The sequence below is a fragment of the Lissotriton helveticus genome, chromosome 10 (genome assembly GCF_964261635.1).
Source record: "Lissotriton helveticus chromosome 10, aLisHel1.1, whole genome shotgun sequence".
In the NCBI taxonomy this organism is placed as follows: domain Eukaryota; kingdom Metazoa; phylum Chordata; class Amphibia; order Caudata; family Salamandridae; genus Lissotriton; species Lissotriton helveticus.
The window spans coordinates 135240816-135261084 of NC_136071.1; the positions used below are offsets into that span (position 1 = coordinate 135240816).

The 20269-nt window shown below is 49.2% G+C and overlaps 1 protein-coding gene across 2 annotated transcripts in view; it reads right to left on the bottom strand.

Annotated features, from left to right (window-relative positions):
• Positions 1-20269, bottom strand: part of PDPK1 (3-phosphoinositide dependent protein kinase 1) — a 257044-nt gene that overhangs the window by 113761 nt on the left and 123014 nt on the right. For both annotated transcript variants that reach the window (XM_078664942.1, XM_078664943.1), the window contains one exon: positions 14501-14576. In XM_078664942.1, coding sequence (XP_078521068.1) covers positions 14501-14576 — 76 coding nt within the window. The remainder of the gene's footprint in view (positions 1-14500; positions 14577-20269) is intronic.

A 20269-nucleotide genomic window follows, 5' to 3' on the forward strand; every position in this document is an offset into this window, starting at 1 on the left:
CGGTCTCGTGACCACAAAAGACTTCTCCAAGAGAAAAACAAGTGCAATCATCCGAGCCCAACACCAGATGGCGATCTATTCATAAATGTACCAATCTGCAGCCCATATGCCTCGAACACAGATAAATAAATGGCATTGTCATTTACAATGCCAATAGCTTAATCTCTCGCAAATGCCACACACAAACACACAGACCCACACACACAGAGCCCCCCCCCACACACACAGAGCCCCCCCACACACACACAGAGCCCCCCCCACACACACAGACAGAGCCCCCCACACACACAGACAGAGCCCCCCACACACACAGACAGAGCCCCCCCACACACAGACAGAGCCCCCCACACACAGACAGAGCCCCCCCACACACAGACAGAGCCCCCCCACACACAGACAGAGCCCCCCCACACACAGACAGAGCCCCACACACACAGACAGAGCCCCACACACACAGACAGAGCCCCCCACATACACAGAGCCCCACACATACACAGAGCCCCCCACACACACAGAGCCCCCCCCACACACACAGAGCCCCCCACACACACACAGAGCCCCCCACACACACACAGAGCCCCCCACACACACACAGAGCCCCCCACACACACACAGAGCCCCCCACACACACACACAGAGCCCCCCCCCCACACACACAGAGCCCCCCCACACACACAGAGCCCCCCCATACACACAGAGCCCCCACCACACACAGAGCCCCCCCACACACACACAGAGCCCCCACCACACACACAGAGCCCACACACAGAGCCCCCACCACACACACAGAGCCCCCCCCACACACAGAGCCCCCCCACACACACAGAGCCCCCCCCACACACAGAGCCCCCCCACACACACAGAGCCCCCCACCACACACAGAGCCCCCCACCACACACAGAGCCCCCACCACACACACACACACAGCCCCCACCACACACACGCACAGCCCCCCCCACACACACAGCCCCCCCACACACACAGAGCCCCACACACACAGAGCCCCACACACACAGAGCCCCCCCACACACACAGAGCCCCCCCACACACACAGAGCCCCCCCACACACAGAGCCCCCCCCACACACACAGAGCCCCCCCCACACACACAGAGCCCCCCCACACACACAGAGCCCCCCCACACACACAGAGCCCCCCCCACACACACAGAGCCCCCCCACACACAGAGCCCCCCCACACACAGAGCCCCCCCCACACACACAGAGCCCCCCCACACACACAGAGCCCCCCCACACACACAGAGCCCCCCCACACACACAGAGCCCCCCCACACACACAGAGCCCCACACACACACAGACAGAGCCCCACACACACACAGACAGAGCCCCACACACACACAGACAGAGCCCCACACACACAGACAGAGCCCCACACATACACAGAGCCCCCCCCCCACACACATACACACACAGCCACACACATACACACAGAGCCACACACATACACACAGAGCCACACACACACACACAGAGCCCCCCCCACACACACAGAGCCCCCCCCACTCAGAGCCCCCCACCACACACGCACAGCCCCCCCCACACACGCACAGCCCCACACACGCACAGCCCCCCCCACACACACACGCACAGCCCCACACACACACGCCCCCACCACACACACACAGCCCCCCCACACACACAGCCCCCCACACACAGCCCCCCCACACACACAGCCCCCCACACACACAGCCCCCCCCACACACACAGCCCCCCCACACACACAGCCCCCCCACACACACAGCCCCCCCACACACACAGAGCCCCCCACACACAGAGCCCCCCACACACAGAGCCCCCCACACACAGAGCCCCACACACACAGAGCCCCACACACACAGAGCCCCACACACACAGAGCCCCACACACACACAGAGCCCCACACACACACAGAGCCCCACACACACACAGAGCCCCACACACACACAGAGCCCCACACACACACAGAGCCCCACACACACACAGAGCCCCACACACACACAGAGCCCCACACACACACACAGAGCCCCACACACACAGAGCCCCACACACACAGAGCCCCACACACACAGAGCCCCACACACACAGAGCCCCACACACACAGAGCCCCACACACACAGAGCCCCACACACACAGCCCCACACACACAGAGCCCCACACACACAGAGCCCCACACACACAGAGCCCCACACACACAGAGCCCCACACACACAGAGCCCCACACACACAGAGCCCCACACACACAGAGCCCCACACACACAGAGCCCCACACACACAGAGCCCCACACACACAGAGCCCCCCCACACACACAGAGCCCCCCCACACACACAGAGCCCCCCCCACACACACAGAGCCCCCCCCCACACACACAGAGCCCCCCCACACACACACAGAGCCCCCCCACACACACAGAGCCCCCCCACACACACAGAGCCCCCCCCACACACACAGAGCCCCCCCACACACAGAGCCCCCCCACACACAGAGCCCCCCCCACACACACAGAGCCCCCCCACACACACAGAGCCCCCCCACACACACAGAGCCCCCCCACACACACAGAGCCCCCCCACACACACAGAGCCCCCCCACACACACAGAGCCCCCCACACACACAGACAGAGCCCCACACACACACAGACAGAGCCCCACACACACACAGACAGAGCCCCACACACACAGACAGAGCCCCACACACACAGACAGAGCCCCACACATACACAGAGCCCCCCCCCCACACACATACACACACAGCCACACACATACACACACAGCCACACACATACACACAGAGCCACACACACACACACAGAGCCACACACACACACACAGAGCCCCCCCCACACACACAGAGCCCCCCCACACACACAGAGCCCCCCCCACTCAGAGCCCCCCACCACACACGCACAGCCCCCCCCCACACACGCACAGCCCCACACACGCACAGCCCCCCCCACACACACACGCACAGCCCCACACACACACGCCCCCACCACACACACACAGCCCCCCCACACACACAGCCCCCCACACACAGCCCCCCCACACACACAGCCCCCCACACACACAGCCCCCCCCACACACAGCCCCCCCACACACACAGCCCCCCCCACACACACACAGCCCCCCCACACACACAGAGCCCCCCACACACAGAGCCCCCCACACACAGAGCCCCCCACACACAGAGCCCCACACACACAGAGCCCCACACACACAGAGCCCCACACACACAGAGCCCCACACACACAGAGCCCCACACACACAGAGCCCCACACACACACAGAGCCCCACACACACACAGAGCCCCACACACACACAGAGCCCCACACACACACAGAGCCCCACACACACACAGAGCCCCACACACACACAGAGCCCCACACACACACAGAGCCCCACACACACACAGAGCCCCACACACACACAGAGCCCCACACACACACAGAGCCCCACACACACAGAGCCCCACACACACAGAGCCCCACACACACAGAGCCCCACACACACAGAGCCCCACACACACAGAGCCCCACACACACAGAGCCCCACACACACAGAGCCCCACACACACAGAGCCCCACACACACAGAGCCCCACACACACAGAGCCCCACACACACAGAGCCCCACACACACAGAGCCCCACACACACAGAGCCCCACACACACAGAGCCCCACACACACAGAGCCCCACACACACAGAGCCCCACACACACAGAGCCCCACACACACAGAGCCCCACACACACAGAGCCCCACACACACAGAGCCCCACACACACAGAGCCCCACACACACAGAGCCCCACACACACAGAGCCCCACACACACAGAGCCCCACACACACAGAGCCCCCCACACACAGAGCCCCACACACAGAGCCCCACACACAGAGCCCCCTTGATTACACCAACCGACTTGGTTAGGTTTTTACACCTGTAGCTTATACCTGAATAATGGTACCTGTACATGAGTGCTTCCTGTGTCTCCTTAACAGCACACAACTTCTTAATGTAACAAGACCCTATCCTAAAACAAAATTGGGGATAAGGGCAGTTGTTGCTGTTAATGTTACCTCGCAAAATCTGTGAGAGTTATTAAATCCTGTCTCCACTGGAGACAGGCAAAAAGGCAAATTCATTACCATCAGGAGTGAATTCTTAGCCTGGAGGCGAGTCTGGCCAAATAAGCTGTATGTACCCATGTCTTGATCAGAACTGATGTCTACTATGCATTTTTCCGACTAAGAAAACCTGTTATCCCCAGGAGCTATGGACAAGACACTACACTGGAGCAATATGCTGTGCTAACCCTGCTTTTTTGTGCCCTTGTAGCTGAGATAAAGGTGATCATGTGCCCTACATTCTCAAGTGGATACTGAACATGTGGTAGAGGTTGTACCCCTGTGCACGGATGTCATTGAGGTAGGTAAAATGACCTCAATCAAGTTAAACGAGGAAACATCTATGGCGAGAGGCAGTAAGAAATGACATAACAGACTCCTCCACGGAGGGAAGGGCCACCGAAATGGAACACCATACTCACAGAGCTACTGGAAAAGCATCATTGTGCATCAGTGGTCCTGTGTGGTCAGTGTCCAGCACGCACGATATAATGCATTATCTAATGCATAAATTGACAAAGTATTTGTTTCGAGAATATAAAGCCAAGTTAAAAAATGTTGCACGTCGAGTTCAGTTATTCTTTGTAATGTGGTCGATATTAGCATACACGCAGATTCACACAACAGCATTTATACTTAAAAAGAATGCAAAAAGACAATGCGGTTCCGAAGAGTTCCTTTAACGGAATTATAATTGGTCTTTCTTAGCCGCGCAATTTAGTCAAATTGGCCACATAATTCGGTACTCCCAATTCTGTAAAATTGTCGTTGCAAAGCCGCATAACTGCGGCGATTGTTGCTATAATGAACATGAGCGGCATGACAAAGGTATCAACACTCCGTACTGTGTGAAAACTAAGAGACCACATTGCCGGTTGCCGGCCTTAAGACTAGCTGAGAAAATACCCGAGGTGCAAAACTTTCAGAGGCTGAAATTCTAGAAGTAGGTACTACAGAAATAAGTATAGATTACAGGCCTGGAAGAACAAGGCTGCCACCAGCAATCACTTAGAGGCACCGAGCGTGATAAAACACACGAAAACAATGGCCACAAAAGTTGTTATTTTAGGACAGTAATCTTGGCAAGCATTTTTGAACTGCTGATAACCAGGAGTGATGCAAATGTAAATACCGCAGACAAGTTACAGTACCTTGGATGCAGACGAGCAGGGACAGGCAGTTGCTTCTTTTAGTCCTCATCACTGCAGGCTGAGCCTCTGTCCTGCGGGAACTAGGCGTGGATGCGCGCCGGCGTGTCTTCAGGTCTGTGATTATAAAAAGTCAACCTTGAGCACTCAGCGGCGCTCGGAGGGGACCAGTGGTGACCGCTCAGCTGCGGCAGTGCGTCTCTGCTCTGCTGCCAGGGAGGGTCAGGTAGCCGGTGTCGGATTACAACAGGAACACCAGCAGCAGGCCGACGCTTCCTCCCCCCCGCAGGCAGCTCCGCTCGCACCTCCCCCCTGCCCCCCACCCTGCTCCCCTTGCTCACATCTGACACATCTTTACTCCTCGGCTCTTGCTGTACCTTGAGCAGGAAGGCGTGGCAGGGAACATGCCCAGAGGGTAAACAGCCAGTGCTATTTAATTCCAAGAAACCAGCCGCGAGGGAATAAAGGTGGGCACAGGAGGAACAGGCCGCGCTCCTCAACAGAAGGGCGCGAGTAAACAAGAGTCGACCGAGAAGAGGCGTAGCAGTGCCAGTGCTCGGACCACACTACCTGGGGTGCCTGCCGGACGGGGGGCCAGTGCCCTGACCCTCCCTGCGGTGCTAACTAGAAAAACCTCAAAGGCAAACCCCACTACTTGCGCTCCCCCCCAGAGCTGTCCCTGTGCAGGAGCCGCAGAGCCGTGCAAGTGGCTTTAACCCTCAAGTAACGCCCCCGAGCTGCCATGTGTTCGGACTTGGAGAGGCAATTCCGAGCTACCACCCTGAGCTCTCCCGTGTCCTAACCCTTGTTTGGGCTGCAAGCGTGCGCTGTCCAAGTGACCCTCAAACTGTGACGTCTCACTGCCCAGTGCCCTCCCTACCTCAATGTCTTCACCTGGGAGCGACAGCCCTGAGCTACCAGGCCCCAACCTGCCAGCCTATCCTCGCCCGTCCTGCGCCGGCGTTGGCAGGGACAGAGCTTCTGGCTCGCACTGCTGAAGGAAGTTCGCTTTCATTTTCCTCCACAGGGCACACCTCGATGCGTTTATCCCCTCGCCAGGGATGTTGACACAGAGAGAAGACGGCTGCACACACTATGTCAACAGAAAGGCCACACACGATGCCCTTTCACCGAATCCCCATTGGTAAGCGGGCAATGCCAAGACAGAAGCCACGGTGACAAGGAAGAGGTTTGAGGGCATCTGCCCTCCTGCCCTGGCACCTTTGTTACACCAAACACAGCATCTACGAGGAGATTTCTAGGATACCCATGTGAAATACATCCGGCAGCGCTCCGAGGGGACCAGTGGTGACCGCTCAGCTGGGGCAGTGTCGGCAGCGCGTCTCTGCTCTGCTGCCAGGGAGGGTCAGGCAGCCGGCCTCGGATTACAACAGGAACACCAGCGGCGGGCCGGCGCTTCCTCCCCTCGGCAGGCAGCTCCGCTCGCACCTCCCCCCTGCCCCCCACCCTGCTCCCCCTACTCACTTCTGACACACCTTTACTCCTCTGCTCTCGCTGTACCTTGTGCAGGAAGGCGTGGCAGCAAACTCTGCGTATGGGCTGAGAGCGGGCTCGGATCGGCATGCGCCCAGGCCCACATCTGGGACGTGGTAAGGGCCGCAACTGCGCTACGGGCACACCCGGAGGTGGTGAACGGCTGCCGACAGTAGAGGCCGGTGCAGGCGCGGGGTGAGGAGTAGCGCGGGTCCCGGCCGAGATGGGGTGCACTGCGGGGCGTGTGCTCGGCTGCAGGGTACTGGAGTGCAGACGCGCGGCCGCCGCTGAGCAGGGAGCACGCTGAACTTCCAGCGCGAAGCAACAGGACGACACTTGGAAACCCGAGAAGCTCTCACGCTGGAAGGAGGAGGTATGTGCGAGGAGGAATGCCCAGCGCGCTGCGTGTTTTAATTCCTGTGTCATGGGCGGCGTTCTGAGCACTTATTTGGCAGGGGGGGGGCTCAGAACTGCACGTTTGCACAAGCACTCGAGTTGTAGGACAACTTTACGTTGAAATGAATGCCGGTTCAGCGCTAGAGTAAACACAATGGAACTAAGCCCCGTCCTTTTACGATTGGGGGGATTTTTAGGTCGAGCCTGTCCCATTCCGCAGGAATGGATAGGATCGAATTCATGTTGGCAAAATCCTCTTCAAAATAAGGGGTTTCAGCCCGGCGTTTTCTTGCAGTTCACGTGAACATGCACGAGCATTCACGGCCAGGGCTTCTCCTCCCCTAGCAGCACTCCTCCCACACCAGCAACTCCCCCCTCCCACACCAGCACCTCCCCTCTCTCTCCCCGCAAACACAGCCTTGCCGTAGCAGCACTCCTCCCACACCAGCACCTCCCCCCGCCCACACCAGCACCTCCCCTCTCTCTCCCCGCAAACACAGCCTTCCTTTCATTTCTCCTCCCCCTCCCCAGCCAGCTTCCCCCAGGCCGTGTTCCCTCAGATATGCTATTGCATATCGTTTGCTACCTCTTGTATTTTGTTGCTCTTGATACTTGCACAACTGTCACTATTGTCTCATGTAACGTAACGTTTGCTTTTGTAACATGCTCACTTGTAATTTTGGCTTCATGTATCTAAAAACGCCTCCCTCGCGCTCCTTTCTCCCTCTCTCCCGCTGCCTAGTCCTCCCACCCCCTCCCTCTCCAGCGCGCGCTCCACTCGCATCTGCCTGCTGCTCCCCCGCACACCCACCCCACTCCCCCAACCAGCAATTCACACACAGCAACGCCACTCACACACGCAACGCAACTCATCCACGCAACCCCACTCACACACGCAACCCCACTCACACACGCAATGCCACTCACACACGCAACGCCACTCACACACGCAACGCCACTCACACACGCAACGCCACTCACCCACGCAACGCCACTCACCCACGCTACGCCACTCACCCACGCTACGCCACTCACCCACGCAACGCCACCCACGCAACGCCACCCACGCAACGCCACTCACACACGCAACGCCACTCACACACGCAACGCCACTCACACACGCAACGCCACTCACACACGCAACGCCACTCACACACGCAACGCCACTCACACACGCAACGCCACTCACACACGCAACGCCACTCACACACGCAACGCCACTCACACACACAACTCATCCACGCAACCCCACTCATCCACGCAACCCCACTCATCCACGCAACCCCACTCACACACGCAACGCCACTCATCCACGCAACCCCACTCACACACGCAACGCCACTCACCCACGCAACGCCACTCACCCACGCAACCCCACTCACCCACCCAACCCCACTCACACACGCAACGCCACTCACACACGCAACGCCACTCACACACGCAACTCATCCACGCAACCCCACTCATCCACGCAACCCCACTCACACACGCAACGCCACTCACACACGCAACGCCACTCACACACGCAACGCCACTCACCCATGCAACCCCACTCACCCACGCAACCCCACTCACCCACGCAACCCCACTCACCCACGCAACCCCACTCACCCACGCAACCCCACTCACCCACGCAACCCCACTCACCCACGCAACCCCACTCACCCACACTCACACACGCAACGCCACTCACACACGCAACGCCACTCACACACGCAACGCCACTCACACACGCAACGCCACTCACACACGCAACGCCACTCACACACGCAACGCCACTCACACACGCAACGCCACTCACACACGCAACGCCACTCACACACGCAACGCCACTCACACACGCAACGCCACTCACACACGCAACGCCACTCATCATATTGTGCTGCAAACATAATACTTATAAGGTCCCACAAGCGAGACCTATTGGCAATGCCAATGCTTGTTTTTCCTTCTTCCCTCTTCTCCATTGGCTGGAATGTAAACAACGGGCATGTTTTTGGCCTTTTGTTTACATTGCAGCCAATGGAAAGAGGAGAGAAAGAAACGAAAAAACACACCGCTCAATCCGAAAAAGACGGGGCTTAGATAGGAAGAATGACATCACTGAGACCTCTTCTCCAATGGCTGCCCGCCGTTTAGGAGGCCAGCCAATGGAGAAGAGGGGCGGGAATTAACCTCGCTACTCAGAGACATAAGATCTCACCAGCGAGACTGCGCATGTGCGCAGCATACGCTAGCCGAGACCTAAAAACAAACCTATGCATTTCCATAATTGAGGCTAAAGCATTGATGTAGAGCTGTGGAAATGGTGATACATCATGCGGATATTTTGTAAAAGTAGAGTATGTGTTCCAAGTTTTTCTGCGTAATCTTTTAGGTTAAATCCTTTAATCGTTGATTCAAATTATCATTCAAACAAATAGGGTTGATCCAGGATTTAGACAGAGTATAACATTTTTATTGGTACAAAATTGAACGAAGACAGCCGACACGTGTTTCGCCCTCTTTGGCGAATTGCGGCAGGGCTTTCTCAAGGCTAAATTCAGTTTCTCAGGAATAATCATTTGTATTCTCAAAGTACATCATGATCGATATATACAGAGGCAAATTCATTAAAAGTTTCAATTTGGAGTTAAATCTCCCGCCAGATCTACACGTGACATTTTGCGCAACTTTATTATTGAGGAAACTGCTGGAACATCTCCAATCTAAAAGAAAAAAAATGCCCCAAAAATATTTTTGGCTCAAAAAGGAGAAAGTGCCACAGTAGTCTCTGAAACCGAAGGGAACTTCTTTGTGTGTGGATGTGCTCCTTGTGAAAGAGTAGAATACCATCACTCACAGTAAAGCTAAGTCATGGCTGAAATGGGCCAACTCACTGCCCCTTGCTGCACGTGGGAAGAAGGAAATGTAAAGGACAATACCATATCAAGGGATGAAGAAGGTGTGCTTATAAGTAAGAATATTTTACATATCATTTTTGTAAAATCAAAACATCTAGGATAATGCCAGACCTAAAAACGAAATTTCTAAGATAGCGTTAACAGTAGGTGAAACTGCTCATTACGTTTAATGTAATCTGTAATTCACCTACATCACTCCTTATGGTTGACATCAAAATATTTTCTTCAATTCAGTAGACATGTTATTCTGAGCCCAACCACTAAATGGCAGTATGATGCTTAGCATTCAACTCAAGAACAGATTTCCGCTGTAAAATGTTTGCCACCCTTCCAAAAACCTGATCTGGTCTCACCAGAGGGGGGATGTGAAGGGACATCATGATGAATCCACAGGCCTATGATCAAGGTAAATTCAATAGAAGTCACAATGCCCTAACAACTCTTGAGCAGAGCAACTGAGAGGACAGATAAAGTCCTAGTTGTCATGTGGGCACAATTATGCTTGACCACCCAATTACTCTTACACTAGTATCTGCTCCCGGGATAGTAACAACCACAGGAAATCAAGCAAGACATGGGGCTAAGGAGGATTTAGCAAAATAAGTAGAGGCAGCTTTTCTCAGATTTAGACGTTCTTCTCGTCAGATGATTCAGGATACATAGAGGCAAGAAAAAATGAATCACTCTGCTTCATATGATCCTCCCTGTTCTAGACTGGAATTGAATTTCTAGCGAGGCTTTATTGACGGCAGCTTTGAGAGATTGAGATTTTCTACTAGTGAGAGTTCAACAGCTCCAAAGATTTGCTACCTGGTTGCAAATGCTTCAGACTACTCCCCAAGCCTTCAAGTATCTTTAATCTTTCTTTGGCACTATTTTCCATTTCTTTCAATGGTTTTACTTCCAAATATACATTACAGAATTACCTTCTTTAATGGGCCTTCCCTGCTTTAGGCTCTGCCTTAACGCATTGCCTCAAGTGTCTTTTTTTTTGCTTTGAAACGCTTCTTGAATATAATATGCAGGTCTATTTTTTTCTCTTTCAGGTCAATACTGTAATCTGAAATCAAAGGTTGTACCTTCAATGAAGAGGGAAGAACAAGCATTTAGCACAGCACACCAGAAGGGCTGATCAGGAAAACCTTTGCTTCAGGTTAAGCGTCACCATTACATTCAAATGAGGTGAGGAAAAGCAAATGGAAAACCTTGCTTCTTTGTTGAAGAACAGTGTAAGAGTGTTATGACAAAGTAATTATAATCTTCGGCCCAGGAAAAGGTAATAATGTTAGCTTTGGGGTCCAAGGTGCATGTAGTCTGCCACTGTGTTCAAGTTTTTATTGGCATCTTTTTGCTGGCTTCTGGGAACCATAATAGACTTTTGACTAGGCATTGCCCATTCAAACAAGCATTGGCATAGCCTACAGATCTCGCCTTGGGGACCTTGTAAGTATTTAGTCAGAGCTGTTGGCTTTGCCAATGTCTTTTAGCCATGGTGTAGAGCAGGTTGCCTGCTGTGCAGCATGTTGGAAAGTTATAATAGAAAAGTGTTAAAAGCATTTTTGATACCTTATATACAACCAGGAAGGCGTTATGTACAACACCTTCTGATTGATCAGTGCCTGAAAGATGTAACTCATAACAGAGCGGAATGAGTGGTCTGAGTCAGCCTTTTTATTGTTTCAGAGATAAGCTTCCTGCTGTCAAGGTTAAAGGTCTCCAAGAGTAAAACTGTCCATTCACGAGCTAGACATACAATTTTAAAGCCCTTCCCGCGCCAAATTCATTTAGCTCACAGCTCTATATTAGGATTTTAACTTTTAAACTACTTTTAAACTACAAGTAACAAAAGAATCTCTCTGACAAAAGCGATAACCCATTGACCTATTTATAGTGTATGCACTTTGTGATTTGAATGATACACGTTCTTTGGGGCAGGAATAATAACCCTCTCGCTATGATGAGTCAAAACTTCCACTAACAGACAAAGCTCTGGTCTCTCTATAGGAAGAACATTAATCACCGGAGTTATCCTGACAATTTTATTGACGCTTGAAAATGCTGGAACAAGGAACGCGACATCTGGTGCTTTTAAAACAATAAACATGGCGCCCCCACCCCAAGTCAGCGCCTGGTGCGGTAGCACTAATGGCACTGCTTTAGAGCCGGCCCTGCTTTACCATTGCCACTTCGGTTTTTCAACTGCACCGGCGTGCCTAGAGAAAAACTATGTCGCAGACACAGTTGAGTTAATCGAGACACAGGCCTAACTTGTCATTAATTTTACTTCAGCTCTGTGGACATTCCAGAGGCGTATGACGTAGTCCACTAATGACCTAGTGACCAGCCTGTTCCTGTGACTCCAGGCCAGTCCACTCCCTCAGTGATGAAATGGGACTAGTGTCACTCCTCATGGTCATATTTTTTTAACGGACTTGGGACATCATGTGGAATGAGACATGGTGATATATTATAAACCATCCGCACTGCTGTCTGTTAGTGGAAAATCCATGTGGTGGCAATGCTGGGCTGGCTGCCTCCCACCTCTGACCCCACGGTATAAGCATGTAGACTCCCATTTACTGGATCACACGCGGCTGCCTCTCTCTGTGGTACAACTGAGTGGGTCTTCATCGTGCGACATAATGCGAGTGAGTAAGAGAGAAGCGCTGCGCAGACGGCGAGGAAGGATGAGGCACTGTGCAGCGAGGGGGGGGGACAAAGCGCAGACAGTGATTCCGTTGAGTGAGAGAGAAGCGCTTCTCAGGCAGTGAGTGGGAACACAGCCCAATGCAATGCACGCAATGCACGCAATGAGGCAGGCAGGTGAGTGAGGGGCACTGTACAGAGAGCCAAGGAACATCCCTGCATGCACTAAGAGTCACGAATGACGGCGTCACTGTGCCCCCCACAAGTGTCCAGGAGTCCTCTGCAGACTGCGAGGAGGGGCGCTGTGCTGGGAGGAGCGCTTTGCAGACAGCAGGTTAGAGCAAACAATGAGTGGCCAGCCACAATAATGCCAATAGCAGGCAGGTGAGTGAGGGGCACTGTACATAGAGCCAAGGAACATCCCAGCATGCAGTAAGCGCCACAAATAACTGCGTCACTGTGCCCCCCACAAGTGTCTAGGAGTCCTCTGCAGACTGCGAGGAGGGGCGCTGTGCTGGGAGAAGTGCTTTGCTGGCAGCAGGTTAGTGCAAACAATGAGCTGTCAGCCACGATAATGCCAAAAGCTTATGCAGCAAAACAAAATCTGAGAAGGAGGTAACCAGGAAGCATCAAAGTTAAAAGAAACGCACGGCCGCAAAAGTGAACGCGACCGCCATCTTTTTCCAATTAACGCGACCGCGACTCAGGCAAATGTAAACATGCGCGGGCGCGATAATTGGAAACAGATGGCGCAGATGCGCACTCCCGCAAGGTAAACGCCATATATGCACAAGTGCTCATTGGAAACAGTGCAGTCAATGCAGAGTTTCCGAAAAGTTCTGCGTGATTCCAAGAGGTTATCTCCTAAGCAGCGCTTGCGCGTTGCTTTAGGCTCGACCTAAAAACCACACAAGGAGCTGCTGTGTTTAGCATACCGTTTCAGCTGTCCCCTCTTCCAATGCCATGAAGGTTTAGTCTGTAGCAGCCTAAGGAGATCCTAGGTTTGAATGTGTTCTGCTTTATGATTCAGTGACGCTGAGCTGGGGTAAGACTGATGACAGCAAATGTATGTAAGTAGAAACCCTCCAACACAGCACACTTGATCAGAGTAAGCTGCTATCTGTGGTACAAGTGAGGCCTATTTGAGGGAAAGTCTCCTGGAAAGGCAACTGGCTCACAGCCCAACCAATAAATGGCAGGATGATGTGAAACTGACCCATAGTTTGCAATCCCCTCACAGTCCAACTTGTCTTTGAAGTACCCAGTGAATGACTGGTTTTAAAAGGCATTCCCCTTGAAAAAACAAAGAACTCCGAAGTTCTGGAGAGAAGAGTATTGGAGCTACTAACCCTAACTGGGTGGCCTCAATTGTATTGTAGTGGAGGGACATAGTCATCGGTCTATTCCTCTTAATGTTAGAGAGCAAGGAGGGAAAGGATGGTCAGTCCACATAAGATAGCATGTTTTTAATGGGATTTTTTAAACTTTCAAAAGGATATACAAATACTAATATACATTTGAAAAATTAATATGTATTTAGATTTCTGAAGGTAGCACTGTGACTAACAAAGAAAATCCAAGTCAACAGTTCACAACATTTAAACATCAAAGGCAGATAAAAGAATCATTAATCAAACTGCAGGATGAGTGAAATGTTAAACTGCAAGAAAAGTAATTAAAAAAAATATAAAAAAAGAACATGTGGGAGGTGGCTCTACAGATGGCAAAGCGATCAACAGCAAACAAGTGACATAATCAAACACAAAAGTTAATATAGAGATATTCCGCCTGTACCTTTTGCACGCAGATTTCTCAGTAAGCAGCTCTGGCGACACGTACTGTGCTGTTCCTACAAACGAATTCGCCCTTGCTGGACCACAAATGAAAAGATAAGAGGGAAAAGAAAGAAAATGAGTCTAGAATGCCTACTAAATAACTATAAAACCTAATGTCTAATGTAAAAACAGGTGCACTATGCTTAGTTATATCTGCGGCTCCCATTCAGGGCTTCAAGTGAATGAAATGCCTTTACCGTCCACTGAATTTAACCAGCAACAAATACCAAGATATAAGGAGTTTGCATGTACATCAGTTATAAAGGGCAATGTGAAGAGACTATGGCAAATAAAGATAAGTTAATAGAGTTATCACAACACATGGTAAATGTCATTGAGGCTCATTAATCTGCTGTATTGCAGCTTGGTAAAATGAAAGCAAGGACTTCCAATACAGATGATTCAGAACATAAAGGTTTGATGCAATCAAAAATAAATCCATCACCAGGTGCGGCCACATTTTTGCATCTCCTTTGACTCTGGAGCACGTAGTAATCAATGGTTAATTTGTGCACGTGAGGGCACTGGTACTCATTGTTTGGGAGCTGGACTTATTTTTCATCATAAGACTTTGAACTAGAATAAACTGAGGTAAAAGGTAGAAAACGGAGGAAGAATGAAATATTAGATAGGAAACTAGTGACTAAGTGAGAAAGAAGTAGTGAAAAAAGAACGTGCAAGAGTGAGATCAAGAGACAGGAAGTGGAGAGTGGTGGCAAAAAGGACGAGGTGGAATGGAGATTCCTAAGAGAAAACTAAGAACTGCTACTAACACATTATAAAAGAGTAAGCAAGTCTACAGAAAGGAAGGCAAAGGTAGAAACATAGAAGATGATGCATTCACCAGCCAGTAAATGGGTTCAAACAATGCAGGAGCAACTCTTTGAAAGGGGACAGCATAGGAATTCAAAAGACAGAAGTGACGTCCACAGTAATATCAAACATGAAGAAGTATTACATGAACATTATGTATATAAACTTAATACCTATGAGCATACCAAACCTCAGATCAAGTTTTATCTTCTGTGTGCATCCACAGATCATGCTATTTATCTATCAGACAGTAAAGCATAACAAGCACTGACTAAGCAAAAAGTAGCAAAGAGGTTTTGCAAGACTAATGCCTTAGTTTGTCACTCTAATGACCACACGTTTTGTCTATTGACCATTCAGTCTTCGATTCACAAAGTCATTTGTGCAGTATGCTGGGCTTAGGTTTGTAAACTCCTTGACATACGAGTACACATTCAGACTCTATGGTCTGAAAACTTGAATTTACACTGCAATGGGAAAAGAAACGTAACGCACAACTATTTATTTGCATTCAATTAATGTACTCAGAAATATAAACCATGTACATTTCCATGTGTACACAGTTGCATGGAATTCATAGGTTGCGCATATGGAAGGAGATGAAAGAGCAGAAGTGAAAAAAACAAAGGAGAAAAAAGCTGCTGAAGGCATTAAAAGCGAGGAAGAACAGAAGATGGCTTGACAAGAAAGGTGGAAGAGAGTGAAATGGAATGAAGAGTAAATCGACGAGCAAGGATAATATTGTAGACAAGGTAGGAGAAGGAGCAACGGGGATCACGGATAAAAAAAATATTTCTCCTAACGGAGGGCCAAAGAAATCTCTTTTCATGGGTGTCGATCCCCTACCATCTGACATCGGTGTAGAGTTTACAGCAGAAGGGTTGCATGGACAGCCTGCACCAGAGGTCTACATGGGCAGTCTGCTTCAGTAATTTGTGCAATTAGGAGACATTAAAAGGTATTGCCCAAAATGGTCACTGTGACAGCAAGTAATGGTGGCAGAACTTGATTTAGTGGCTGTCGGCCAGGCGGAACTCAATGAGGCAATAAAACAGACAGTAAAAGTCAGTAAAAGTCTCATTCAGAACCCAACACAATTTCAACTCAGGATTCATAGTTTCACTGAATATATTGTACACTTAAAGTGTTTGACCTTGCACGCTTTGCCAAAAATCACTGTCAAAACTTTATGGGTGAAAACTTAAAAAGTGGTAAAATCCGTGGAATTGGAAGAGTATAAAGGAGGTTATCCCTAATTTCCAAGCAAACAAAACCCTCAAAAATCGGTGGAATAAAGCATTTAGTGAATACCGAACCCTTCTCATCAGTACATGCTAGGTACAGTGATACTACTCCAATATCTGGGCACTAAGAATGGAGAATTAACTCGGAGTACAAAGTTGCAGCCATGATCCATGGAAGAGGTAGGTAATTAAAATTTATGGTGAAAACCTTAATTTAGCCATATTATCTTCAATAAAAAAGCGAGGGCCAAGAAATTGGAGATGCAAGCAAGTAACTGAGATTTAATGACGTTTAAGTAATCAAATAGGAGGTACATGAATAGTCTTCTTGTGCCAAGCAAGATAATTAGCAATCCAGTGAACCGTTATCCAACAAAACTGTATGAAGAGCTATTCTGAACATAACAGAACACAAAGATACTGGATCTGTGTGAATTCATGAAATATTAACACTATTGTTATTCACAACGTGAATCTTCATATACCTCCAATCTAATTAACTGAATTGTTATGAATTGCTATCTTTAAGTTACATCAGGAGGGTAATTTATGTAAGGAGGATGTAACAACGGGCTAAGATCGGATACCCAAAGCTACTTGGGACTTGACAAAGGTTATTAGAAGGAAAATCGGGCTTATGCGAATCTAAAGAGAATGGTTTAACAAATCACCAGTTAAGATCACACTTTCAAACATGGAGCCTTATATTTCCATTCAACTAAGTAGACTGTTCCTGTCTACAAACTGAATAACTGCAGAAAGACCAAAGGGGTTTCACACCTGCTAATTGGGAAATTGGAGGAACGGCTAAAGATCATTGTCTGAATAGTCGGCAGCAAACAGGATTTCATGAATGTGCATTGATGGTCATAAATATCTACTCCCATGCATTACTGCATGGGCCGTAATGGAAATGACTATTCTGTCTACTCTCAGGAGATGAACAGAAATCAGACTATGGCGAAATTATGCTGGTACTCCATTGATTGAGACTACTTTACAAAAGACTATATTTAAATGTTAACCTGTGGGCATGGTGGAGGATAAAAAAAAAAGGCAGAGGTAATTCCCCATTATAAGTTTTCCAGACAGTGCTGCTACTCTGACCAAGCCTGTAATACCTCATTCTAAGCCCTCTAGACAGTGCTGCAGCTGTGTCTCTGGTCAGTGGTAATTCCTCATTCTTAGTCCTCTAGACTCTGCTACAGCTGCTTCTTTGGTCCCAGTGGTAATTTCTAAGTCCTCTAGGCAGTGCTGCAGCTATGTCTCTCTTCCCAGGGGTAATACCTCATTCTTAGTCCTCTATACTCTTTTAGTAAAAAATAAAATATAATCCACAACACCAATAGCTCTAACTTTCATAAAGGCGAGACCGACTGCATTGAAATGGTTGTTTTGTCTTGGTCAGCTCAAAACTTTCAGTGAAAGAGCAAAAGTGCATACACTTTCTTTTGTTTGTTTCGCGTAAATCCGTCAAATGATGCCACGGAGCGTGTGATCTAATTTTAGCTATACTGGTGCTATCACCACCAATGTAATGCATCCTGTTCAATATTGATGATGTTGAGGACAACAAAGGAGCTTAAAAACCTCAATAACAACAATGTAGGTTTCATAAGTGATCATGATCTGGATACAAATTTTCTATAGCTTGTTGTCACCACGGGTTCAAAGACTAGTAAATCCAAAATTGCAGTTTTTACAAAGTTTAGGTTTTGCAATGTTTTGTAGTCACTTGATAAAGCTGGAGGGTGGAACCAACTAATAAAGTTTAGAACTAAGGTTCGTTCTGACAGACGACAGGGTTTTTAATTTCCCAACTTCTCTAGGCAATAAACCTTTGAGAGTTTTGTTGTCTTTTAATAAATGTACAATCTACATTAACACATGGGGAATAAATACTGAGATTGTCTAACACTTCAATCTTCCACCTGGAGAAAAAATGATCCTGTTTCACTGTGGCTCGTTTTTTTTTTTTATTAAAGCTGGTAAAATGAAATCATAAGTTACTGATTAAGCTGTACTTGTAATTTGTTCTAGCAGTATTTTGATATTGATGACATTAAAAATGTTTTATTTTTGTTATCCTAGGTATATTTTCCCTAAACATATTAGTTTTGTGCGTTTTTAAAGGTTATGACTTTAACCGAAAGAAATTGATTTTGACTCGATTACATACATGTACATTGGGGGTGGAGGGGCCAAACCTAAATTTTCATCTAAATTTAATTTCCTCAATATTAATTAGAACACTAAAAGACAATCAAGGGGATTTAATGTCACTTAGCAAAGAATACAAAATCTAATGCAACCCATTCTGCAAACCAATCAAAAATTAGAATATGACAAATAACTGTTGGGTAGTCTGGTTGCTGGGTTAAACAGAGCGGCTGATATAAATATTTTCCGAATTATACAGTATGCCTGGGGTTGAGAGAGTGAGGACTGTAGTGTGCTCGCCAGCCCAGGAGCATGTAACAAACCATGCCACACACTGAGCTCTGGGAGAAGAGTTGGATGCTTGACCCAGGCACTCAGGTGGACCTGCCTCACTCCTGAGGTCTGGAGCTGACGAACCTTGAGGCAAAGGCTTAAAGTGTGATGAGTCTCAGGCTATGGATTTTACAGGTCATCGGGAAGTTACCATATGTCCTTTGCTCGCCAAAATCCATTGTGGTTCAGCAACTGGAGCTTCAGCCTTGCGCGACTGCTTTCGCTTGACAAGACCTAGGTCTCCTTTCTCTAAAATCGTGCCTCAAGCGCATCAGTGCTTATTGGCATGGGCCTTCATTTTGCATTTGCGAGAGGCGACACGAATCTCATCAGGGTCTATAAACTGGTAGTCCTCTGTGGTAGCTTCATTCCAAGAACCCTCCCAAACAGCAAGGTTGCAGAACTTTCTCCTGTCGTGGAATGGTAAACACAAAGGGCTGAGCGTAATGCTGACAGGAGGTCGATGCATTCCAGCGCAGCACACTGAACCACCCATTTCAACAACTCTATTTGCCTGTGGCCAGAAAGGTGTACATTTCTGGTGTTTGATGTTCATGCTAATAAGAAAGTCTTTGAACTCTCTGCTATTGAAGGGTGGACCGTTGTAAGATTTGAAAATGGAGAGAATTTCTCATGTTGTGAAAATGTCATCCAGCCTCTCGATAACTCTGTCAAGTGTGGTTGATGATAAGTCTACCACTAGAGGAAAACTTGAGTACTTGGCGACAACTACCATGAGATGATGTCCATTATTTACGGCTCCGAAGAAGTCAGCTGCAATCGTCTCCCAGGCTTGCTTACAAAGATCGGACATGTTCAGCGGGTGCCAAGTAGTTTTGGGAGACAGTTACACAGAGGACTCGCTTTCAGCTCCCTTTCAAATCGTTAATCAATGCGCAGGAACCACACTTGTTCCCTGAGTGCGGTTTTAGTTGCGGCAATACCACAATGTATTTTGTGTGCTAGTTCAATAACTTGTTGGCTCAGGCTTTCAGGGATAACTATTTTTGCCCCTCTTAGTATGACACCATCATGTGTAACAACGTTCTTGACTAACATTCTTAAACTTCTGGTACTGATCATCATCTGTCAAAGGTTAATTTTGTTTCCATGACTGCCTTGAAATTATTTCTTTGAGCTTAAGCATGTCTGTCATTATTAGTAGCTGTCAGAATCCG